Source organism: Strix aluco, chromosome 1, assembly GCF_031877795.1.
Source record: "Strix aluco isolate bStrAlu1 chromosome 1, bStrAlu1.hap1, whole genome shotgun sequence".
Taxonomy (NCBI): Eukaryota; Metazoa; Chordata; class Aves; order Strigiformes; family Strigidae; genus Strix; species Strix aluco.
Genome location: NC_133931.1, coordinates 151,985,173 through 152,010,306, shown reverse-complemented (window position 1 = coordinate 152,010,306; position 25,134 = coordinate 151,985,173). Strand labels below are relative to the sequence as shown.

General features: G+C 47.3%; 1 protein-coding gene across 1 annotated transcript; it reads right to left on the bottom strand.

Moving 5' to 3' along the window:
• Positions 1 to 302: 302 nt before the first annotated feature.
• Positions 303 to 1,316, bottom strand: XCR1 (X-C motif chemokine receptor 1). The gene has a single exon (XM_074849739.1). The coding sequence runs from the start codon at positions 1,314 to 1,316 to the stop codon at positions 303 to 305; it is 1,014 nt and encodes a 337-aa protein (XP_074705840.1).
• Positions 1,317 to 25,134: the final 23,818 nt, after the last annotated feature.

Below are 25,134 nucleotides of genomic sequence, written 5' to 3'. Positions count from 1 at the left end.
AAAGGAAAAAGCAATTTTTTTTCTTTTGAAAATAAACTATAAATGAGAGAAAATCCATCCAACTGCGCAAATCATAAAAATAAGGCTTACAGTCCAATGAAGTAATTTCTTAGCATTCTCAGCTCTCCATCCCACTGCAAATACATTTTTAAAAATTACTTTCCATACACAGCATGTTTGCAAAGAGTAAATTTGTGTGTCTGTCTTGGGGAAGTGCCTCTAAGAATTAGAGGTTATTCATGGCTTTTAAAATCTGAATGTTCATCCAGGATTAGTGCTAACAGTTAGGTCTCGCAGTTAGGTCAGTAGGTGGATGCACCTTCATAGTGGAATTTGCCTTCAGAGCAGATCCTGGGGCTGGAGACTTGACCATCACCGCAGGGTAGATATTGACTGCATAAACGTAACAAATGCCTCTTGAATTTGACTCCAACAAACACATAGAGCACAGGGTTGAGGCAGCAGTGGGAGAAGGCAATTTTACGACTGATGTAAAAGGCAAGATTGGAGTCTCTTTCATACTGACAGGTAGGTGGTGGAAAAGTAAGCAGAAAGCTGAGGATGTTGTAAGGTGCCCAGCTCAGGAAAAAAGCCACCACAATAATAAAGATGAGCCTCACAGTTCTGTGCTTTCTGCGAGATCTTGCTCTGAGCAGGATAACCAGTATCTTGAAGTAACAGAATACAATAACCCCAAAAGAAAACAGGAAGAGTATGTTTCTCTGATAAATGTCCACCTTTTTCCATTTCCAATCACCATAATCACAGATCTTGTCCCCTTCCAAGTTTTCTTGCACTGTGGTGTGAATCACCTCAGGAACCACAATTAATATGCTACCAGTCCAAACAACCAAGCTCACCAGAAAACCACAGCACTGCGTCTGAGATCCCAGAGGCGAGAGGGGGTTCACTACGGACAAGTACCGCAGGATAGTCATTAGAGTCAGAAAGAACACACCGCTGTAGTAGCCAACGGAGAAAACAGCATTCAACGCTTTGCAAAGGAACTCACCAAAAATCCACCCAAAGGTCTGGTCCACCGCCCAGAAAGGCAGCATGCAGGAGAATACTAAATCAGAGACACAGAGATTCATGATGAAGACGTTCGTTAAAGATGTAAGGTTTTCATATTTGAATAGGATCCATAACACTAGAGTGTTTCCTAGCAGGCTGAGCAAAAATACCAGAGTGTAGAGGACAGTAGTGAGATGGGTGTAAAATACAAAATAGTCGCCCGTTTCGCAGACATTGCTTTCATTAATATATTCATATGAGTAGTTCTCATCCAAATTGAGTGCATAATGTTCATCATCCATTTGTTTGTGCAAACCTTGCACTGTTCTCCAGCTAGCTGCTTTGAAGAACTGTAACAATCAAAACAAAATTTTGGTGAAAATCAACCCAATAACTAAATTCCTGCTGCGGAGGCTTCTGTTTTAAGAGACAAAAAGAAGCAGTGAAACTACCTTATTTGTCCCAGTTTTGGGAGAGAAAGGAGTCATTTCCTCTTATGACTAGAACATGAACAGGTAGATACTAAAGATTTAACCTCAAAGCAATGTCAAGATCTTAAATACTTAAGAAGTCAGAAACTAAGACATTTCTAAACCAATATGGTCAGTAACAATGTCTAATTATTAAACTTCCACTGTGTGAAGGCTGAAGGTACATTGTTTTTTAAATAGGTATCCCAGGTGGGAAGACTTTCGAATATGCTACTGTTTTTTCGGTTTTCTGAAATGGTATCAAATTCCTAAACACTTCGCCATATATATGATTCTTTGTCACTGAGGTTCAACACTGCATAAAGTTAAAAAGCTGAACAGTACCAGTACCAAGAAGTGTAGGCACTAAGAACAGGAAAAGCTATGTTTCTAACAGATTTTAATTTTGATGTTGGTTGATATCTAAAAATCTCCAAGCTGTGGTGGAAGCATCCCCTTGCATCTCTGTGGCCTGCTGATTCTCACGGGTGTGACAGAAACAGAGCTCACATCACACCCCTTTTCTGGGGGCTGCTGCCCCCTGCCTGTCTGTCTGACTGTCTGCAGGTAGGAATTTAATCCCAACTGGACGGTTGGTTGAAATTGGCCAACAGTGTCAAAAGTTGCTGGGACTTGGAAGACTGCATACAACCAGGTGAACATACAAGGGTAGCAAGGTCACAGTAGCCTCATTTCTTTATGAAATTAAGCTAAAACATAGATATAGAAAAATCAGTAATAGCTCCAACCAACAGGTCAGTCCAATTAACATTATCCCTGATGAAGGTTTACCTGCAGCACCATCCTGATTTGACTGAAGCCAGCGAGAAACCCACCACTGATTTCCTTGGAAGTACAGTTGCAAGAAAGAAACTCCATGACTCAGGCCAAAATTGTGCTGGTGACATTTTCCTTTTTGGATTAGTGAAGGCAGAATCTGCCTGCTACAGCCAGGAAAAGGCACGCTGCCTTTGGAGGGCAGGAGGGTTATGTCTACACCAGGAAAGCATGCCAGGGAGCACTGCTGGCTGCCAGCTTTTAATGCCATCCATGGGGTAAGTGGTTCAGGTCAGCCAGAGCGTGGCACAGGCAGCACAGGCCAGGGACCATCTATCCACTGGGATGTAGCCACCCAGTTTTGGAGGCGAGGGATGTGTGGGATTCAGTACTGTGACAGCAAGTGTCCCTGGCAGGTTTATCACCAGAGGCACAGTCCTAACTGGAAATTGTGCCTGTGGACCTCCGTTTTCCTGTGTCCATCTTTCCTGAGAGCACTGATGCTGAGTATGCAGGCACTTGAGTCAGGCAGGCACATAGATGAGATTGGAAACCCTGCCAGAAACTCCTCCTATTTCCATCTCCAAATCTCCACGTGCCTTGGTATCTTACCCATCGGACTCAAAAGGCTCTGTCTTGCATTCTGGGAGGAGCCAGAGGAATGGTTGCATGGGGCCACGTGTCCTCCCTCTGTTTTTGTGCTCAGCATGTCCAGAGAAAGTACAAAAATGCTTCTGTGAAGTAGCTTGTTCTTGGCTGCTTTTTAGTGCTGCAAGGTTATCTCTTGGCTAATGCCCCAGTTCACAAAACAAGTTCATTTGTCTGTCTTGGATTTCCCACTTGATGTCGCTGCCAAAGTCATAAATCCAGACAGCGGTCATCTGAGCAGTCAGAAAAAGACCCTCTGTCCACAGTCAGATGAACTTGAGGGCCACCGATGTGCCTGCGCAAAGCTACAGGTGAGGTGTAGTCCCTGCTGCCAAGAGCTCACCCCCTTGGCATCCAGGGAGCCTGGGGGAGGCCAAGGTGCACCACAGCATCCACCACCATATTCAGGTCCTCAGTTTCCAAGCACCCACCAACTCCCAGGCACCTTGCCCTCCTCAGGTTGCATCATCTCCTCAGCTTACTCTTGGAGAGGTGGTAATGCCTCCGCTTACCTCAGCTGTTGCTCTTCATCAGCCACTGCACCTTTCCCAGGATGGTGTCCTTCACTTTCCTCCTCACCTCCTGTCCACTAAGGAATCTGAAATCATGCAGCTCGTCCTCTCCTGTTTGCTGTGGGTTCAGGCACTGGAGGTGTTGCACCGCTGTTGTTCACACCGACTGCAGGCTGCCTGGTGCACAGGACCTCCCCGCTGTGCTCCACTGCAGGTGAGCCCCTGATAGAGGATCTCACTGCTGACCTGCCCTCAGAGGTGGCTCATCATTCTGAGGGTAAATGTAGCTTTGCACTGCATGCTTGATTATGATCGATCTATACGATGCAGCCTGCCGTGCCTTGTCACCTGGTGCAGGCTCCATGTAATTACAGATGGAGGCTCCAGCCTACAAAGCAGCAGACCTCCTGGATGGCTGATGGGGACTAAGTATGTGCTTTGATATTATGTTTGTACCAACTGAGAAGCCCTCCATCAGGTCAGTGATGATAAGAAGCACCTTTCAGGAACCTAAGGCACTTGGATCTTTTTCTTCTTGCTTCAGATTCAGTAAAAAACTCCTGGGATCAAAACCTGTATTTTTGCTCTATTGTATTTTATCTTCCCCTTTCTATTGTATAAATAAGAAATGCTGTGCATGGATTTTCAGTTAAGACATATGCAAAGGAGATAAAAAATTGATGTGATTGAATCAACAGGCTAAGAACATGTTAGCGTCACACATGAAATACGAATCATGCAACTGTTTTCAATATATATATAATTGTACAAGTGAGAGCAGAAGTTGGCTGAAAGATGGAAATTACCTTAATTTCTGTTGTCAGGACAAATAAGAACAGAGGAAGAACACATCCTACAGTTTAAAGTCATCCCTGCCCTTGTGAAAAACACTCAGCAAGGCATTCAACATTCATTTCACTCTTGGCCAGAAACAACTGATTTTCCAGAAGCTGTCATTTTCTAGCAGTGCTGGTTTTTACCTTGGAGCGTCATGGAAAAAAAGGATTTTAATACAGAAATGGGGAAGTGCTAAAAAAAAAGCTGTCTGGCTTTGCAGGCTGGTTTGCACTTTAGATACCCAGGCAGCAAAGGTTGAGTCAGAAAATAAATTTCTGTTCTCCTAAACTGGAATTTATCTGGTAGCTACTTCCTTAATGGATCTCTTGTTCCATTTGGGATAGGAAGAAAAATCCTAAATATGACATTTTTGGCAGGAAGGGGTTTTAATTTTTCAAACAGGCTTACGGAGCAGCCCTTTTTATTTAAAGGAAGTTAAGACATGTTAAATAATGTTTCTTCTGCCCTAATTATGACTGGTAGCAGTCTCGAAGCACACCCTTGGAGTCATATGTAGGTTATGGACAGCAAAGTCCTGGAAGTCATGATCAGGATGTAGACTTGACCCAAAGCACAAACATCCTCTGGCCAGTGCGGTCTGTGCTAGTGGGTGAAACAATTTTTTGTCTGCCTTAGAGGAGTTTTGCACATGGTAACAAACTCTTTCAGGACGTGGGTAAAGTGAAAAGTCAGTAGGACATCCCTTGTCCAATTCAGTTTTGCAGAGCCTCAGGAAGCCCAGATCCTCAAGAAAACTCTTACCCTATTTTTAAAGCAAAACCTGCTCTTGAGTCAGTGTCATTTTCTGAGACCAGTGCTTCCACCTGTGCCCCACGGCTTTCACAAGGCAGCTACAACACATGTGGTCAGCCCAGCTCCTTGGTGGTATCCTGTCCCTGCCCCAGGCTCTGCCCTTCAGTCCTGGCCATCAGCCTTGTGATAACCCCAGTCTAGGGAAGCAGAAACATGCCAAATTAAGAGCCTGGATCCCATTACTGAAACATACATATGAGTTCAAATTTACATACTAAGTACCACTATAGCCAAGGCAGAATCAGTTTATGATATCTATGTAGACACACAGAATTAATGCTTGTGAGACTTACCATGCAAAAAATGATATTTTTTTAGAAGTGCTGCCACAGCACTGAGGAAGCAGCAGTCCTCCTCCTCATCCAAAGTCGCCATGGGGGTAAAATTAGCAACCAAGTCTTTTTTTACAATGAGGAAGAGGATATGATGTTCTCTTCTCTCCCTCTCCAGCTTCTCCTTTCCCCAGAGCTGCAAACACACCCCCTGGGCCCTTTATCACAGTTTTGCTGTAGCTTCCTCTGTTGCAGAAGTTTCCTGGGGGAAAAAAAATTGACTTTTACACTCTTCTTTTAAACCAGCTGCTACCTTTACTTCCATCCCAAACCACACCTCTGGACAGAAGGGACAGCAGGGGATGAAAATGTCACTGAGGGTTACCTGCTATCAACAGGACATGCTGGTGTTTGGCAGGTCCCTCTTGGGGGCACTGCAGCAGCCCCTCTCCTGCCACCCTACTGGGGCACTGGGATGAGGGCATATGGTCTGCAGGACCATGGTGCATGATGATGAAACCATGACCCCATGCCTATTTGATTTGTAGGTTTTATTGGCACTAAGGCTGATCAGAAAGGATGTGGTGCTGGCAGCTGGGCAGCAGCTGTCCAACAGACTGCTTAGACAGGAGCGACCTTGGCCAAAGAGGCTTGCATGGAAGCGGAGGTGGTTGGCATCCAGCCTGTGGTTGCCCACAACAGGCTTCGAGCCAGCGTGGTTGCCACTCTGGGTATTCCCCATGCTCCCCAAGGGCAAGGGGAAGGAGCAATCCAGCCCCTTAATTTGACTGGATGGTGCAAAGGAGGGCATTGCTCCCTGCTTGCAGCCGGGCAGAGTTCAGCCATGGTTTTCCTGGTAGTTCATGCAAGGATGGGATGAGCAAATGAGCGTCCCGGGGATGAGAAGAAATAGCCCTTCTGGTAATAACTGGCTGGAAGGAAACAGCAAACTGGAGCTTTCTGGGGTTTTCTGAGTGGGGAAATTGTCAGTTTGTTTCTACAATGTAGACAAGTGAGACTTTAAGTGTATTTTTTGCAAAGATATTGCATCGATCTCTGTGTCTGACATGTAATTCTAATTTGTCTTAATAGCAATGCTCCTACCAGGCACCAAACACTAGCGCGTTTCTTGCAGGCCAGACAGCAGTGATATGATGTATCGCTTTGCCATCTGCTCCATAGAGAATATAGATGCTTCATTATTCAGCCATGAACAGAGTATCACTTTGGTTCTTAGTAGCTGGATTTTTTGGCAGTTGAAACCAAGCAAATCTACTTCATATTTTTATTGCTAAAGCGGAACATATCTGCAGGTTTCTGCTGCCAACAAAATTCTGCCACACGCACACATGCCTTGCCTCTCTGTGTGTAGATGTACACGTATCCTCCCAATGATACACTGCAAGATGGGGCTCTCCTTAAGAGAATTCACCAGAGACTACACTATATATTTAATTAGCAATCTTAAAGCTGTGTAAGAAGTCTGTTAAGTAAAATGTGTGTAAAGAAGCCGACTCCATTCTCTCACAAATTCTTACCGTCACAAAATAAAGATAACTATCAAGGCAAAGGAGCACATTGCTCTTTTGGGAGAAATAATTGCATGTCTTCCCTCTAAAGCTTAGCAAAACTCATGCCTCCACATAAAGTTCATGAACTAATTTTTATGACTCAGGGACAACTTGAAGAATAGGATTGTATTTTTCTATAGAATTCCATTGCTACTGGTATATTTAACTATACACACCCAATTTATATTTTTTTTTCAAGAGGATTATACGCCATATGTCTAAAGAACTGGTGTACCACATCTTAGGTGGACTTTCCAGTGTTGCTTGTGGACCCGTTGCTGTAGGAATGATGCTGAAACAGAGGGAAATTACACTGTCAGCGACTGGTGTGACCAGAAGGTACAAGAGGGTGCTGGCCTCTCCCGAGGCAGGGCTCAGTGCAATGCAGCTGGCTGCAGCCCTGGGATGTGGCTTGGGGAGGGCAGGTGGGGGGCAGCTTCAGAATCTGTGGGTGCAGGCAGGAGGTGTGTTTTCTGGAGAGAGGGCTGAGCAATGTCACCACAAGGAGTCTGGCTTTGTCACAGAGGCTGTCCAGCCCATCTCTGTTTTCAGTGACTGTGAAATGGGCTCACTCATATCAGGCTGTTTCCACTCATGAAGTTGTGAAGAACTGAAGGACTTAATGCCTCAAACATTCATCAGACTGTTTGCTGCACTGATCTTCTAAGGAGGACCACTAAGCATTGGCTCTATTGTATAAGTTTGATACTTTGTATAAACGATGCAGGCCTTGCTAGGGACTATGCCCTTGGAGAAGAGCTAAAAGATTGGTGAGAGGGGAACATCCACCCCAGAAGGAGCCAAAGACTGGATGGTTGCCTGAGAAGCATGAAGTCAGCAAAAATCATCAGTAACTAGGGGAAAGGTAAAGGTAGCAGGGGGAGATTGTGTCCACTGACTCTACTGGACTACTGGACAAAAGGGTTAATGCACCCCATTCCCCCTCAATGCATGCGCAGAACCCATGCTCCACCTTTCCTCGTCTCTCATGCTAAGGAGTTCATGGAAAACCTGCCTCTCCTCATCTAGTATGCAAATCAGCTGATAAGATGAACTTAAAAGGTGACAGAAAATGTTGCTAGGTGTGCACCCACCACCCAAGATTACTGGACCTGAGACAATGCTGGAACCTGGGGTGGTGATCCAGATTCTTTGACTCTCTTTCTCTTCCTTTAATTTTTTCTTTTCCTTTCCTTTCCTTTCCTTTCCTTTCCTTTCCTTTCCTTTCCTTTCCTTTCCTTTCCTTTCCTTTCCTTTCCTTTCCTTTCCTTTCCTTTCCTTTCCTTTCCTTTCCTTTCCTTTCCTTTCCTTTCCTTTCCTTTCCTTTCCTTTCCTTTCCTTTCCTTTCCTTTCCTTCCCTTCCCTTCCCTTCCCTTCCCTTCCCTTCCCTTCCCTTCCCTTCCCTTCCCTTCCCTTCCCTTCCCTTCCCTTCCCTTCCCTTCCCTTCCCTTCCCTTCCCTTCCCTTCCCTTCCCTTCCCTTCCCTTCCCTTCCCTTCCCTTCCCTTCCCTTCCCTTCCCTTTTTATAGATTTATCAGTAAGAGGTCACATTGTTTATTATCCTTTTCCAAGTTTAAGTTGTTTCTACTGCAAGTAAAATATTTTAACTGGTTGTTTGGTGTTGTTTCACCTTAATTTAATCTGAGGGGATCACAAAATCTTTACACCTCCCTGGGCTCCCAGTCTGGGTCATAACAGAAGTCATTCTGATGATGAAGTCTAGGAGACTTGCAAGGCTTTAGCCAAAGAGAGAATGAAGAGAAAGAGAGAAAAACTTACCCAGTGTGCCATGTTTGCTCAAAATGAAAGGCTGGGCATACCGTAAGGAAGCCAGTCAGAGAGGGACCTGGGGGTGTTGGTTGACAGCCAGATGAACAGGAGCCAGCAGTGTGCCCAGGTGGCCAAGAAGGCCAATGGCATCCTGGCTTGTGTCAGCCATAGCGTGGCCAGCAGGGACAGGGAAGGGATCTTACCCCTGTGCTCAGCACTGGTGAGGCTGCACCTCGATTCCTGTGTTCAGGTTTGGGCCCCTCACTACAAAAAGGACATTGAATTACTCGAGCGTGTCCAGAGAAGGGCAACGAAGCTGGTGAAGGGTCTGGAGCACATGTCGTAGGAGGAGCGGCTGAGGGAACTGGGGTTGTTTAGTCTGGAGAAGAGGAGGCTGAGGGGAGACCTCATCGCCCTCTACAACTACCTGAAAGGAGATTGCAGAGAGCTGGGGATGAGTCTCTTTAACTAAGTAATAAGCGATAGGACAAGAGGTAATGGCCTCAAGTTGCGCCAGGGAAGGTTTAGACTGGATATTAGGAAGCATTTCTTTACAGAATGGGTTGTTAGGCATTGGAATGGGCTGCCCAGGGAGGTGGTGGAGTCCCCATCCCTGGAGGTGTTTAAGAGTAGAGTCGACATAGCGCTGAGGGATATGGTGTAGTTGGGAACTGTCAATGTTAGGTTAATGGTTGGACTAGATGATCTTCAAGGTCTTTTCCAACCTTGATGATTCTGTGATTCTGTGAAGCAAACAACATAACTGTGCAGATCACTGCTGTCTTCTCAGCATTTTGTAACCAGTTTTGTTTTGCTTTCCCTTCATCACATCCCTTAAGCTTTGCAGCACAGCACAGAGCCTGAGTTTGCCTTATTCACCCTGCTGGTACCCTCTGGCCTTGGCTACCACCTACCCAAGCCCGGGTGGCTCCTTGACACCCAGACCCAGGCGGGTGGCTGCGGCGTGGCTGTGCTGCTCCCAGGGGACAGCCCCGGCCAGGCTGGGAGCCTGTGCTGCACGCTTCCCCCAGTGCGGCACCTGGCCAAGGGAGCAATGGGAAGCCTTTCCATGCACAAGGGGAAGCAAGACTGAAGAACAAAAAGGGCTGCAGCCCGGTCAATGAATGAAGCATCTCTGTATCCTGCTCTCCACTGACTGTACGATGGCCCCCTTTCTGCCAGCCTGAATTGCTAGCTGCTCTCTTGAATGGACACGCTGCAGCTCTTGTGAAGACTAAGACCTGATGTACAAGGAGCAGCCTTCTATGCGCAGAGGGAGAAAGTGGCTCACCATCAGGCAAGTCACAGCATGGAGTTTGCTTATCACCAGGTTAACTTTGTTGGCTGCTGTGTTGTCCCTGCTTTTTCTCAGGGCAGCTGCTCCTCTGCAGTCTGATGGAGGTTTGGACGAGGCAACCCGTGGCACAGAACTCTTGAGGCTGCAGACCTGAAACGCTACTGCTGCCACGGAGGTATGGGGGGTCTGAGCGTGCCTTGCTGTTTCTCTGCTGCACAGTCTGCTGCCACGCCTTACTGAGTTACTGGGCCCCCAAAATCACCACTCCATAGTGCAGCTGGTGAGGAGGGTGATGCTAGAAAATCAGATGAAACTAAAAAAGAAGTAAAAAGAGAAACCACTCTGCCCACCACTGACCGCTCATTTCCTTTGAGTCTTGCAGATTGTATGCAGCAGAAAATTGTCATTGCTCCCAGTGGCTGTCTCTTTCTGGAAAGCACCGAAGGCCGGAGGTGTTCTCCGGGTTAATTTGGAGTCAGAGAAAAGGGAGAAATGCTGGGTGGTCAGGTGCTTTTAAAACAACCTGATCGAAAGGGAGAATGGGAGATGAATGGCCTGAGGCTTAGTTGGGTTGATAATCTCAAGGCATCTCAAACGGTGATGGGGAAGAGCCCAAGGCTCAATCAGACCTTGGAAAAACAAAACTTGGGAAAGCAAAGCTTTTCATAGTCAAAATAAAGTTTTCTACAGAAGAAAGACAAAGCTGGAGAAATTTCCTTGTGCAAGGACATTACCAGAGCACAGATGCTCTTTCCCAACTCTCTATTGGATATGCTGATGAGCTAAAGCAAAATAAATCACATTCAATGAAAAAAACCCCACTAATAGTTACATTCTGAGCACTGTTTATGTTAACAATGAGGAAATTAATAACTTGCACCAGAAAAAGTCAACCACAACAAAAAACACACTTGTGCTGGTTTAGCCTCTACTTCCCCAAACCCCAGCACTTCCTCCTGGTGTGGCACATCTGCTCACAGGCCAGAGGCACAGCCTGGCAAGGTGTGTTTGCAAAAGCTTCATCTGAAGAGGGGAACCCATCTCCTCAAATATTTCCCCCCAGTTCTTAAGAATGACTGTGGCAGCAATGGGTTCTCAAGCTGATCCTGCAGTGATTGCGGTTCAGGTGACACTGGGCTGTGCTTGGTCCATGCCACTGGCTGAGACCCACCTCCCAGCAGACAGACTCAGTGCATGCTTTACTCTCAACAGGCTTTTCAGAGAAGAAATCCTTTTCCTTGGCTGCCCCTGTGAGCACAGCTGTTCCTTTCAAACATTTGGGATGAAATACAGCTGGCTGAAACATTCAGTCTGAGCCCAGCAATTCTTAAGATCCTGCTAGAACTGGCTTGCTTTCACGCTCCCAGATCTTCTTCTGTAGCATTTGCTCATTTCCTTATATTGAACATTCACCGTTGTTATAAGAGGCAGCTCAGAGCGCTTTAGCTCAGTGCAGCCACAGCACTTTGCAGAAGACATTTGCACATTTCCATCTGCCATGCCATGCAGTTTGTGTGCACATATTTCAACGCCAGAGTATGAACAAGCAGGTGGCCAGCAGCAGCGAGTCCACCCAGATAAGCTGTTCTTTAGCAAAAAGTCAGCTGTAGCTCACATTCCACAACAGGAGGTAACATCAGGGGCTCTGTGTGTGAAGCATGGATGAACTGAGACAAAATCTTAATATTCCAGTTCCTGGGACATTTCATAACATCTCCGGCCATCTGTCCTTTGGTGAGATCTTGCGGTAAGTGCAGCGAGGTCAGACAATACTTTATGCAACAAGGGTTGGCACGCTCTTCCCCGAAACTCCTCCCTAGCTCCTAGATTGCACTACGTCAGCTCCAAGGTAGCTGTAGTCACTCAGGCCATCTGTCCTGTTCAATTCACCTGGCAGAAAACGAAGAGGCAAGAAACTGAAGGCAGTAATGCGATTAGGAGCTGTTAGCACGAGTCTCCAGGCTTGTGTAAATGCCAAATAATCTAGAAAGCAGTCTCCTTGTACACTTTCCCTTTTCAAATTATTCCTCACTTAATACAGATTTTAAACACATTTGTGGATAATAATGTAGAAGTGAATTCAGGCTAATTATCCATGGATGACATGAAGGATCCACGTGGGACATAGGATTAATAAATACATTTCCATTCTTCAAAGCTGGGATGTGATCCCACATACCCTTTCCCTGTGCAAAGAAGCAGCCCCATGGTGTCCCCCCAGACCCAGGGAGCACAAGGCTTTCAGGTTCCTCTGCAAAGGCTTTAAGACTCAGAGATGAAGCTCTTGGATTTTGCTACATAGCTTAGCCACCACCCCAAGTGACCAGCGGTACTCCACACTTGTCTGCACCTCTTCTCCAGAAACCAAGCTGACTGCAGTACAGAGCAAACCTTCACCCCCTGCTTCCAGCAGTGCCCACGGGACCAAGTGTGCATTTACAAAACCATCCGGTGTGCCTGCAGAGACTGCTCCTGCACCGGGCTCAAGGCAGCCAAGCATGAAGGATGTGTGCAATGCAAATCACTTCGGCCTGGGGCTCTTCGGTGACCTCTCTTTCTCGGAAGATGCAGCCAAACCACCATGTGAAATGAAGCAAGACAACTTTATGAACTGCTCCTGAGTTTCATTTTAGTTCTTGTGTAACTCTGTCCTAATGGGGGTCAGGACCCTGTACCACCAAGCCCCCTGTTCAGCTCTGGATGCCAGAGCTCGCTGGAAGCACACACCACAGCTCTAAGAGTGGGTTCCCATCTCATCCAGAATTGAAACCTGCATTATTTCAGAGCAATTTCTATGTTTTCTTTCCTTCTGTCACAAACTACTGTTTCTTTTCCTGAAATAAAATGCAATTCTCCCTTACTTCTGAATTTCCCATAGCACTGAAAAGCCTGACTTCTGCTGAGTCCTGCTGCAGGATGCTGCTGCCCACGATGTATAAAATTGGCATTAGCACTAGGTGGTTGATGTGCACAAAGTGAGGTTTGCAGAAGGAGGTTTTAAAGACCAGCTGACATAGAATGAAAACCCAAGACGCTTGGAGAGCTTATCTACTTGTAGATGAGCCCTTCTGATTCCTAGCAGCTGATAAACTGTCCTTTTTTATCATGCTCATATTCTGCTGTCTTTCTGCCAGGAGAAAAAAGCTGAGTCACTTCAATCATATACAAGTCAAAAGTAATTCTGTGGAAATGAATGAAGCCAAAAAACAGGTGTAAAAAAGACAAAAGCAGTGCCTGTAGAATTAGAAATATTTATCAATCTGTAAAAATACGAAGTGTAAGAGTCAGTAGCACTGTGCTTCCCTGGACTTCAAGTATAACACATTTCCTTAGACTATATGACATGGTAGGAGACACCCTAAGATCCAGGAAGGTTACTGGGGTGTGTGCTTTAATAGCCATCCTGATCAGCAACAACCCACCCTGACCCATGCCCTTCAGCAGCAGCACTGCCCTTCTCCATCCAACTTAAAGAAGTTTTTCTGCGTATTTATAGATTTTATTGATTTTTTTTAGATCTATAAGTAGAGCAGGAGAACATAAAAAGGCTCATGAGCCAAGACATTTGTCTGTTTTTGCATAGGACCAGCTGATTTGAAAAGAGCTCCTCACACGTCTTGCCTGCGCTGGCTCTGCAGAGGGGAGAAGGGTGCGGGCTGCGTGCAGTGGTGTGTGTTATCAATAGGTGGCATGCTTGAATAGGGCTAACCCCTGCCTTTCCCTGAGCAGACCAAGAAGTCCCTTGCAAGAGATCTGGACAGCCATTGCTCTTTTCCAAAGGGAGGCTTAGCTGAGCATCTGCTCTTCAGCAGGCAGATACATCCACATCTAGACCTGCTGCAGATAAGTGGAGCTGCTGGAAACTCAGATTTGATCAGGTCTTGCATGTGGCTGCAGGCGAGTCCAGGCCCCTTGTGCTGTTTGCTGGGCACTGGGTGTTGTGTTGTTTGCTGGTGGTGTGTTGGTCATCAGTGCTGTTAGGACAAGATCTTTCTTTTGTCTCCCTCTCCGCTCCCCTACTCCCCTCAGTTGCTCTCGATGGGCCCCTGCAGGATTCAGCCTCCCACCTAGTCTGAAGCTCCATCACACCAGCCTGGGACTGGCTGTCTTGCTGCTGTGTCACCTCCTCCTCCCTGCTGCCTTCAAACTGCCTGACTGGGATGTTGCTGGGACCCCTGGTCTTCCCCAGGCAGCCAAGTCTCTCCCAAAAAGCACACAAGAGGCTCTAAGCACTGGCTGCACCTGCGTGGGTAATTTATGGTTCAGTTTGTGTAGCTAGACTAAAACTTTGGCAGCAACAGGGTATTTTCATATACATTTGAAATGAAAACATTTGGGGTTTGTTCTTATTGAAAAAGTAAGAAAAACAGCCATCTGTTGGGACCAAAGTGTTTCATGGTGGAAGGCAGAAGGGCACTCTAATTACCTGGTGGTTTTCTCATTTTCTGAAGTGCAAACATCATTTTAAAGCAAAACTTCAAGAGCAGAACACAAAGCCAAGCCTTGCATTTAGAAGCTGAAACCTCGCACGACGACATTTCATAACATTTCTTTTTTTTCTTTTTTTTTTTTCTTTCCAGCTGAAGCTATTTGCTAAATGTGCCCCCTCCCTGCCCCGCCCTGACTTCCCAAAGGCTGTTGGAAATGACTCAGCCGTGCGCAGGGCAGACCAGGGCAGGGCTGTGGCTGGGCAGTGGCAGATGCCCCTGATTCAGGCCGGGTGCTGCCCCATCACCTCCACCTGCCCAGGCCAGACCCTGGCATACCTCCGGAGCAGAGCCCCCTTCATTGAGCAGGCAAAGTCCACCCTGGCCTCGTGGGAGATGCAAGGTGCCCTTGCTGCATCATCCGGGCTGTGCACCCTCATGCCTCAGTGCCCCAGTCCCCAGCTTGCCTCTGGGCAGGAGGAACACTGGCTTGTCTACCCGCAGCTGCTCCCAAAGCAACTCGCAGTGCTTCCAAAGAGAAGGAGTCATCTGAAATGAGAGGCACCATCTGCCAAGTCTGATGGACAAAAGCGTTATGTTTTGCTTGAATTCTAGATAAGAAGATAGCACGTTTTTTCATCACAGCTCCCCCACTGACAGCCACTTTCACAACTGATCTGATAAAAACCATTTAATGTGATAAAATGATACTTAGGTTTCAATGTTCCCTTTCTCAAAGACACCCTGATACTTTGTGCTATCTTGGCTTCCACCTGACTGCATTCATGTTGCTCATTGACCCTAATGACAGTTGTTCTTAAATATCCCTGTGAGGCAGGTGATGGAAGCATGCAAAAAACAGCAAAAAGGGATGGAAAGATTTTGTCAAATCTGCAGCTGTTAAGGCTTTATCTATCACATAAAGGCAGTCCCTTGGCTGCAGCAGTATTTCTAAGATAACAAGCAAATAACCCCGCTATAGTCAACTAGAGTTCAAGTGGAGGAGAGCTTAAATGAACTGATGAAGTCTTTTCTGTGATCCTCTGGTTACAAAACTGAGTCTCAGATCTCAATTCATAATGCCTAAAAAGCACTATTTGAAATTCAGGTATTTTTGTTTCAATTCTTCATCTAGGATTTTATGAGACTGTCCCTCTAGGTATCTGAGCAACAGGGTATAATTTTGGTTTTTTATGCTGAAAGAGCAATGTCTATTTGTTTTTAACAATGGCAGAGGAAAAATGACAAAGTTTGCACGCTGGCTTGTATATACATCCTTATGATATGTAAAGAAAGTTCAGAAATTTAAATACAGGCAAAAAGGAAGGGGAAACTTCTGCCTATGTCCACAGCACATGGCAGGTTTGACTCTTCTGGTTTTCCTGAAGTGCTCTGTAGCTGAGCAAGGAGATCTTCTGATACCTGGCAAATGAAATATGACTAATCGAGATGGGAAGTGGTTTTCCTGTGTGTAGGTTGATTTTGTTAATACCTTTCTACCTCAAATAGCAAAGGAACACTTTGGAGAAAACATGTTTGTTAAAGTTTTGAGTGTATTTCCATTTTGGGGCTGCTTTGACCTGGGGAAACAGGGACCCCTCCTAGTAAAACCAGACTTCTCAATCCCAGTATAGCTGAGGTAGAGAGTAAGCAAGCCTGAAACTCCTAAAATGGCAGCAGGTTTACTTCTGTTACAGAGAGACAGCCAAAAATAAAGCCACACCTTGAAGAAAACACCACCAAAGAAGTCTCTGCAGCTCTCACTCAAAGTCTCTGAGTAGGGTTTCAGCCTGTTGGGATCTCGGGGGCTTTCACGCTCTGTCAGAGGAGCATGGATGGGACATTGCACGTGCCAGCCTCATCGTGGCTGACCCTCGAGCGGGTTTTACTCCCTTGATGGGATGAGACGTGTGTTCATGTCTCTGATTCGGCTGTGCAAATGTCAGGTGGCACAGCTTAAACTGGTGAGGAAAGTGGGTTTAAAAATAGTGCCTAGTTTTGGCAGCCAACACTGAGCATCCCGCTTTGTTTCTTTAGCACAGGGGATTGGAGGCAGGAATTCGAATCGCTGCAAAAATAGTTACGAAGCTTCGTCTGACCATACACAAAACGGGCGGTTACGAGTTGATCTAGTTAAAGCACCACAAAACCATGCAAGTGAAATCTCAGTTTAAGTCTGGTTACATCTATTTATATATTTCTGTATCAGCTTCATGCCTTCCTCCCATCAAGCCAAGCTAAATTAATATAAACTACATTTAGATTGGATTTACTTTTTTCTCTAAAATCTCATTTTAAGCTGTCTCGAAGACAAAATGCCCTACTCATCTTTTCTAGAAACTGCATCACTGTGTCTTCCTGGACTGGTGACTGGTACATTTTTGTTTGTTTCCTGTACTTTTACTGAAGTCATCATGAAACCAAGCATCAGACCTACTTGAAATATTACCGTTTCCCCATTTGTCCCCCCTGCCCATTTTCCTCAGGTGTTGAAGATGGCAGAGTGGACTCATGCCCTGTTTAGGGGACACCATGAGGACTTGACAGAGTGTGACTGTAATTGTAGACACGGGTTGTTGTCAAAGCATATTTCGCTTATCCCATTTTGCTCTCCTTTTCTGCCAGGGCAGTTACATATGGCAAAGATGTAATCAGATTCAGGAGCACTGTTTTCATCTTTCTTCCCAAGTTTTTGGCAGTGGAGGTTTCTTGCCTCTGGCCTTCAGTGACTGCCCAGGTGATGGGGCAGGCTGTCCCACAGCAGAGGGGGGTATGCTTGGCTGAAATACACACGGTGCCTGCAGTGGGGTCTCTTCCCTTGCCCCTCTTGGGATGCACATGTGGCTGGTGATGGAGGACAGGGACAGCTGCACCCAGAGCTCACACATGTGACCAGCCCCTGTCCTTTAGGGTGGCTCCCTATGGGGTGGTGTTTTTCTGTGGGGTCATGGAAGCCTGGCTGGTCCCACTGAGGCTCTGGGTGGTGTCTGCAAGTTTGTCCAGACATCCTGGAGCAGGACTGCAGAAGGTGCTAATGCACAATTGACCCTATGGAGGATCTTATGCCAATCCAAAACTGGGGCTGCGGAGCACAGGACACAAGGGACACGTTAATCTCTGCTGGCAGGGAGGACTGGAAAATAAAAGCTGTCCTCAGGAAATCACTGTTTCCCAGTGAGAACCTCAAAGTTGAAACCTCAGGTATGAATCACCTGCCCTTTAAAACCCCTTGGGATTGCAATCAATTCTGCATGTGGGTTAAGGGCAAGGATCAAATCAGTGAGGCTGCCGGTCCCTCTCCTTTGGAGTAAATAAAGCACATCGACATGCTGGCTCCCAAATTTGCTTTGTTTCCACTTGGCAGCTTTGTCTCAGGAATATAGTCACCCAAAGGGCCCTCTGCTTGCCTCAAACTGAGTTGACATAAATAATCTGCAGCAGGGATGGGAAAACAAAATGAGGCCAAAAAGAAAGATCACTGGAGCATTTCACCCGTTGCTTTGTGCAGCAACCCTACTGTGGTGAGTGGAGCTGCACCCACGTGCCCAAATTTGACCCTCTGCTGAGCTGCAAGAGAAAAAATGGAAAGGGAGGAGAAATACACAGGAGCAAACTGGGGTCCTGCTGTGGAACTGAAGCCATTATGATGATCAAAAATATTATTCTTAATTTTACAAAAATAAAACCAGGCAGGGACAATCTGGGCAGGGACAATTTGGTCCTTAATGAATCTTCCTTTCCCCAGTGCTTCCCTTCCAAGCTTAGCTTTGACCGTCTCCTTCCCACGAGCTGTTTTGCAACCTTTGCGCCTTGTTGCGCTGTGTGCCACAACACAAACAGCCCCATGACGACAATCGGGTTCTAACGCGTGATGGCGAACATTCAGCATATTTAAATAGGGTGGGTTTTGGAGTCAGGACCTCAGGCCAGACGCTGTCTTCAAATCCAGCTAATTTGAACTACCTCAGAAAATCAGTTTTGTGGGCTTTCTGGAAGACTCCAAAACAAGAGCAATGCTACAGCACAGCCTTGCTGTAGTTGCCCCAGTCTTTCCCATCTCTTCCTCCTCAATTAATCTGGGCCACTGGAAATGGGATCAGAGCTGGAGCCATCCATGTTCTGCTGTTCTTTGGGGCTGTGGCTGGATCCTGGATAGGGGCATGAGCTGAAACTGTCCCCAGAAGGCAAAACTCTGGCAAAGACATCCTTAATTCATGTCTTCCTGAGATACCTTGGCTTATTTTTTAATGTTTTAGTTGAGGAACTAGCATGTCTTAAGGGTGCCACAAAAAATACCACTGCAGAATGAGTGGCTGAGAGTGAGGTGCAAGTCTGGGAGACAAAGACCCTGGGCCAAGGCATGTGGGAGGAGTTTGGCTTGCTCCCAGCTTTGATTACACCTTTGATTACCACAGCCTAGTGGGGGTTCCTTGTTCTTTGCTGGGCACTACTTCTGGGCAGGTCTGATCTTCACAGCACTTTGTCTACATAGCTTTGGAGAGCTACAGGGCAATGGGAAAAAGCATGAGGATTCCTCCTGTTTTCTGGAGGGATGCAAAGTAGCAATTCCAGGGCGTGCAAGAAGGACCTGACAAGAGCTGGTAGCAGACCAGAAGGTGTGCGGGAGTCCTGCCACCAGCTCTGCAGAGTCAGACAGCTATGCAGCTGCAGTGCCAAAAGTGGAAGCCGGGGCACATAGTCAAATAGGCTTTGCACAAAGGGGAACCAGATGCTCTGGGGCCAGATCCTGCTTTTGGTTTACAACAAGTAAAGTTAAGCTTTAGCTAGTTGCAGAAGACCAGCTCTATACCCAGCTGGCAACACTGGCAGCAGAGCTTGGTTCCTTGGGTTGGTGTGGTGCAGCAGGAAGAGGTGCTGGAGCACCTCAGGGCACAAAAAAAGAAAGATCATCTCAAGCACAGCCAAGGCTAAGGACCATGCAAGACATTCATCCTCATCACCTGCTTTCTGTTTCCCTCGGTGCCGAGGTGCTCATCCCACCCTGTCCTAGCTGCCCATGGCCTCCCTGGATCTCCCCCCACCATGCCCTGAGCTTGTGCTCCTGCCACTTCACTTTCTTTACCCAAGCTCATTGCTCGTCTCGGCTCTTTGCCTGTTGTCTGAAATTTGTGGTTGACATGCTGCACCGGGTGACAGAAAAGAGGAGCTAAGGTCCCCCTCACTCCTCTGCTGACCCCATGCTAATGAAGGCAGCCGAGCAGTTGTAGGCATGAGAAGCCCCCTCTTCCCAGTGGCAATGGGATGGCAGGGGAATGGCTGTGCTCACTGGACTGTCACCCTGCACTGCAGAGACTGCTGGAGGGCTGTGGGCAGCAGAGGCACCTCTTGGCTGCATTTCGTTGTGAGCTGGTGAACACCAGGATGGATGCCATCAGCACACCCTGTCTGTAGCCCTCCTCCTGCTGTTCTTCTTGGGGTGTCTGGACACTCCTTGACATCCTCTGCTCATGTCTGCCACTGATGTCCTGTGGTGGTCCCTGTTATCCTGTGGTGGTCCCTGTCATCCCATGGCAGCCCCTGCCATCCCATGGTGGCCTCTGCCTCCAGGCATTTTGTCAAGCTGGGGGTTGGTGCTGGCTTCCAAGGTCCGAGGCCTGGGTCAGCCCAAGACTTAGATGTGCATCTCTGACAGCTGGGAGGGTGCTTTGGCCGTTGGGGCAGAGCCTGGGGGTGACACCTGCAGTGAAGATGAATGTGCTCCCCAGCCACAGGGCAAGAGGCTCTCTGAGGGGGAGAAACACCATGCTGTAGCCTGTCTGGACAGGGGAACCCATGCTTTGGTCCCTGCTCCAGCATTGCTAAAACATAAGAGCATTTTACCCAGTTTAATGGTGTAATGTGAAATCCATGGGCACCCTAGGACCTTGTCTCACGATTAGAGGCAAAGAAGCTGGCTGGCAGCTGCAGCAGCCAGAGACAGACAACAGCCCTCATATACTGAAACATACAGAGGCGCTCTTTACAGAAAACCGGACTGTAAGTATATCTGACTATTTGGTGATGGGGGGAGCCTCGATGCCCAAAGGTGACCAGTGCTGTCCCAGCTCCTGCCATCTGTGCGTCCCTGCAGCCCCCAGAGCCAGCAGCTGCTGCCCCACGCTGCAGTGCTGAAAGCTGCTCCCTCCTGGGCTCCTGCACAGCTCCCGCCACAGCCCACACTGCCGGCTGAGGAGGAGGAGAAGGCTGAAGCAGAGCTGAGCTGGGAGGTAGGTAGTGCTCGCAGGCATGGGAATTTGTTTTACTTACTCAGCGTTGGGGAAAGCTTGCCCTAACCCTGGGTCTTTACTACAAGGGGACTGACCAGTGGCAGTATTTTACCTTTAAGACAGCCCGTTTTCCTTCGCATGCTTTCCTGTTGTTTTTCGGACTCCGTGAAGCCCAATTGCTGCTGCACGTCTCCTCCTCCCACAGCTGCATTTGCACTGTCTTAGAAGTGGCTGTGTTGAAAGTTGGTCACTCCTTCCCCTCAAGCTGATCCCTGTATTTTTGCACCTATGGCTCTGGGTGACAGTGAGCCAGCGCATCTGTCAGCTCTGCGGATCCTCTCACCTTTGGTAATCCATCCCTTGTGCCTGTGCCGGAGATGAGAAAGATTTTGAAACACAGGCACGCTAGGGAGGGAACAGCGTAAAGGATGTTTTCAGCTCAGGCACTGCATGTTCACACTTTGGTCATGGCCAAAGTGCTGATCTTTTCTCACCTGGCTAGTTCTCCGAAAATTCTTCAAATGGAACACGGGACCTCTGTATAACCACTGGTATCCCTGACTGCCAGCAGAGTTGGCTGTCTTTCATGAGAGCATGATTTTCTCTCCATGCACGGCAATTCCCTCCCTGGTGCTCTTTCACTGCAGGTAAGTCCCCTCCTTTCAGCACCCCGTGCACTGCGCTGTGGCCATGGAGCAGGAGCGGGACGTGTGGGCAGCGGCGGGCAGCGGCGGGCAGCAGCTGCCTGTCCAGCCTGCCCAGCTGCCTGCGCAGCTGCCTCTCTTCCCCTCTGCCTGCGGCTCAGCCCTGCACCATACTGCCGTGTTGCTGCGCAGTGAGCTGGCCATTTTGCCGACACTGTTGAAAACTTTTTGTTTACTGGTCAATCAGGTGCCTTTTCTTTTTGCATTATATTGATTGTCAGACACAGCAGGCAGACCTCCCTGCTGTGCTCCTTGTAATGCGTGGTTTGGGACAGCATGGCCATGCTGTAATAGGAGTTGTGCAAACTGTAGTTACGGCTATGTTTTGCTAGACCAGCCTCTCCGAGTCCTTTACAAGTTCCTCAGCTTTTTATGGGTTGCATGTGTATCCAGAAGTGTACATGAATTTATTTCCTTAAGAGTTTCTTGGAGGACTATCAAGCCCCCTGGGAATCAGCATTTTGATGGCAGGTGGTGAATGCTACTTCTGACACGGTTCTGTAACACCTAAAGGCCACTTGCATGATCTTCTTGGCCACCAGCACCCTCAGACCATACTTTAGGACCCTAGACCTAAGATATACCAAACCCCAACTTTGTATTAAAAGCATGTCTGGATGCCAGACTTGTAGATGATTCCCAAGGCTGAATTTTTAACATAGCAATTGATTTAATGACCCTCTTTTGTCACAGGTTTCTAGAGAGCCTGGAGACAAACATGTAATTTCTCTATGCAGTCACTTCCTCCTCTTTTGCAATGGGGGAGTGTAAAGGTGTGTTTTATACCAAGTTTAACGCTGCTAAAAGCATAAATGAAATCATATTGGGAGCACACTCATATTGTTGAATAGCGTGCCTTACTGGGAAGTACATTAAACGTTAACCTCCTGTGGTATATGTGGTCAGCTGCTGTTTGATGTCTTATCAGAATACCTATTCACATTTCAAAAGGCAAAGAAAACCCCAAAACATTGTGCATCTTTTTTTTAATGATGTGATTTCACTTTGCTGCTTTGGTCCATGGATCTTTTTTATTACATTACAGTGGAGAATTTCTGTTTTAACTTTGTTTCTAACTTTCAAAACTGAAATGAGACATAGCAGGAATAAATGAGGGTTGTTCTGTTCCATCTTTATACACATTTTACTCATAAAAGTCCTAAGTAAACAAAAAGGCAAGCCTTCTTTGTCTCAGCTTATGAAAATTACCATGGGCAAAGTGAGGTGCAAAGGTTTCCCTGTGCTGACTGCCCCCATCTACACTCTGGGCTCTTCCTTAAGGAAAGCTCACACTGGGAAGGGTTTTCCAAGTTTGGAATTGCTGGCTTTGCACATATTCGATAGAATAAAGTTGAAACAAGCAGAGTGACATTTTGGGTAAAAGAAGCACAAACACCCAAACCACTATTTTTCGTTCTTGGATATTCAACATTATTTGAGACTACTTCAAGAGCTTTATTCAAAGCATTGTGGCTCAACTCTTGACTTCAGGATTTCTCAGATGTCCTTTTTTCTGCCCAAGAAATGCAGACACATTACTATTAATCTTGTCTATGAAAGCTCATCTTGTGTCCTAGTCAGAAAGACACATTCACATCTAGTGATTTCAAAAGGTTAATGAAACTTCTGACTTTTTACTCTTCTGCCTGCAAATGTATAAGAGGGGAGGTATGAAATCTTGGTGGTTCTTGGAATTATTGGACCGTATCAGAAAAGAGTCAGCAAAAGACATTCTGGGTGTTGTAAAAGGAAATATAGATTTTACCTGTGCAGTGGCAAAAGTTCATCTGCTTTGTCCCACTCATTTGAAACCCACAAGAGCCCCTCTCGTGCTTTCAGTACACCAGAAAAACATGAAACTGTAGTTTGGTAATGAGAAGACAACCTGCCCTGTGCATCAACAAACTGGAAAGGCACTCCTGCTCTTCAACAAAATTTCTTGCTGGATCTGCTATTTTTCAGAACATTTTGGGCTATATCTCTCATCTTCATTAAGCTGTGCATGTCAAACCCCAGCCCACAGGAGAGGTTGATAGTGTAGATGGTGGGAGTGTGAGCTTTGCTTTACCCTGGCTAGTCGAAGGGATCCTCCTTGCTGCTAAGGCAAAGAAGGGGAAAGCAGCATTGATGCATAAAGCAAACTCCTTCCTGTCAGTGCAAGGTCAGCCATGCTGCAGCTGAAGCCACACTTGCAGCCCCAGAACCCCAGAAGGAATGCCTGCCCCCATCCCCCCAGCTTCACCCTGTCCTGCCAGCATTACTGCCAGCAAACCCTGGCATGTCTCCCTGTACGCAGCAGACCTCTGGGTTTGATTATTTGCTTGTTTTCTCAAGCAGCACCATGCAAGATCAGGAGTGAGTTTAAACAGGGTGAGCATTGATCCCTGCAGGTTTTGTATCTGCACCGCTGCCTACAGCCTAGGGCAAGCCTAGGGTATCGACTATATGGTAGCACAGTCTGTCCTGCTTGCTCCTGACGTGTCCAGATGACTTGCTGGGTCTATGCTAAAGTGCTAAGTGCATGTGGCCTTCCCTCTCCCTCCAGCAAGCTCTGACACACAGGCTCAACGTGGCTGAGCTTGTTTGCAGCAGTGTGGATGGTGGACAAGCTTGGTGTGGACATCAGGCTCCCTGGTGGGTCTTTGATGTTGAAAATGAGTTCCCAAGAGCCTTGTGCTACAGCTCTGGCAAGAGAACTATGCCTGTAGCTCTCTTGAGCAGAAAGGTTTGAAAGCTCTTTCTGATACTGGTGAAAAGTCCTCGAGTTGCAATTGCAACATCTAACCATCGCCCAAAAGTGTGTGTCTGTGTTCTGCGCAGTCAAATCCTTTTAGCCTTACTTTCACCATTGTGAGCTTGATCTGTGGGCTTCCAGCTTATGCCAGTGCACTTGCCATGCCCTTGTTGCCATGCCCTCGTTGCCAGGCCCTTTGACTCACCACCTCTCCTACAGTGGGTTGAGCTAACTGAGGTTTTCAACACTTTTTCTATCTTGCACATTTCCTGCAAGAGGTGGCAGAAAAATGTGTTTCCTGAGATGAAGTGAAAAAGAATAGCTACAAAGATCAGACCAAAAGAACCTAAAAACCAAGAAAAAGAATAAAGCTGTTCAGCAGCTTCCTGTTTACCAGCAGCTCAGATACAGATTTATCAGCGGTGTTGCTGAGCTCTCCTCACACCTTCCCTTGGACCACAGCAGTGTGGGAGGTGTGTGTCACCCCAGCTAAGCCTCTCTTCGCACCCCAGGCAAGGGCAGAGGCCTGAGGGAAGACACGAAAGACAAGATAATGCCACGCAGATGCCTGCTTTGAGATTGTAGCCACTGGACAATTGCTCATTTTGCTGTGTGATACTCTTGCGCTGAAAGCAGCCTGCCCTGGGGAGGCATGGCTAAAGGCACGCAACCCCTCTGAGAGGACCTGCTGCCAGTGGCAGGGTGCAGGTTTGGATCCAGGGTCCCTGAGTCACCACCCTGATCTTAAACCACACAGGCTTCCCTGTTTTAAGAGCATGATTTCATACGCTAAAACCCTTTTTTCCTTTTAAAATCTGGTAAGCTTCCAGAGCTGCTTCCAGGGGAGGCTCCTTTAATGAGAGCGGAGCTGCGCTCAAGGGGCAGACATGGGCACGGATGGCCGTGCGGGGATTTCCCACCCCGCAGCCCCCCAGTTCCTCGCAGCCCCTGCAGTGCGGTGGTGTGCCCTTGCAGGGTACCTCTGGCACCCAGACAGGGGTGGGCACCGACCTTGAACCCGGGAGCACCACGCACCGCTGCTCCCAGAGAGCAGAGAGTGCA

Bases quoted from the DNA above. Each gene is read 5' to 3' on its own strand.
- XCR1 (XM_074849739.1), bottom strand. From the start codon at position 1,316: ATGGATGATGAACATTATGCACTCAATTTGGATGAGAACTACTCATAT.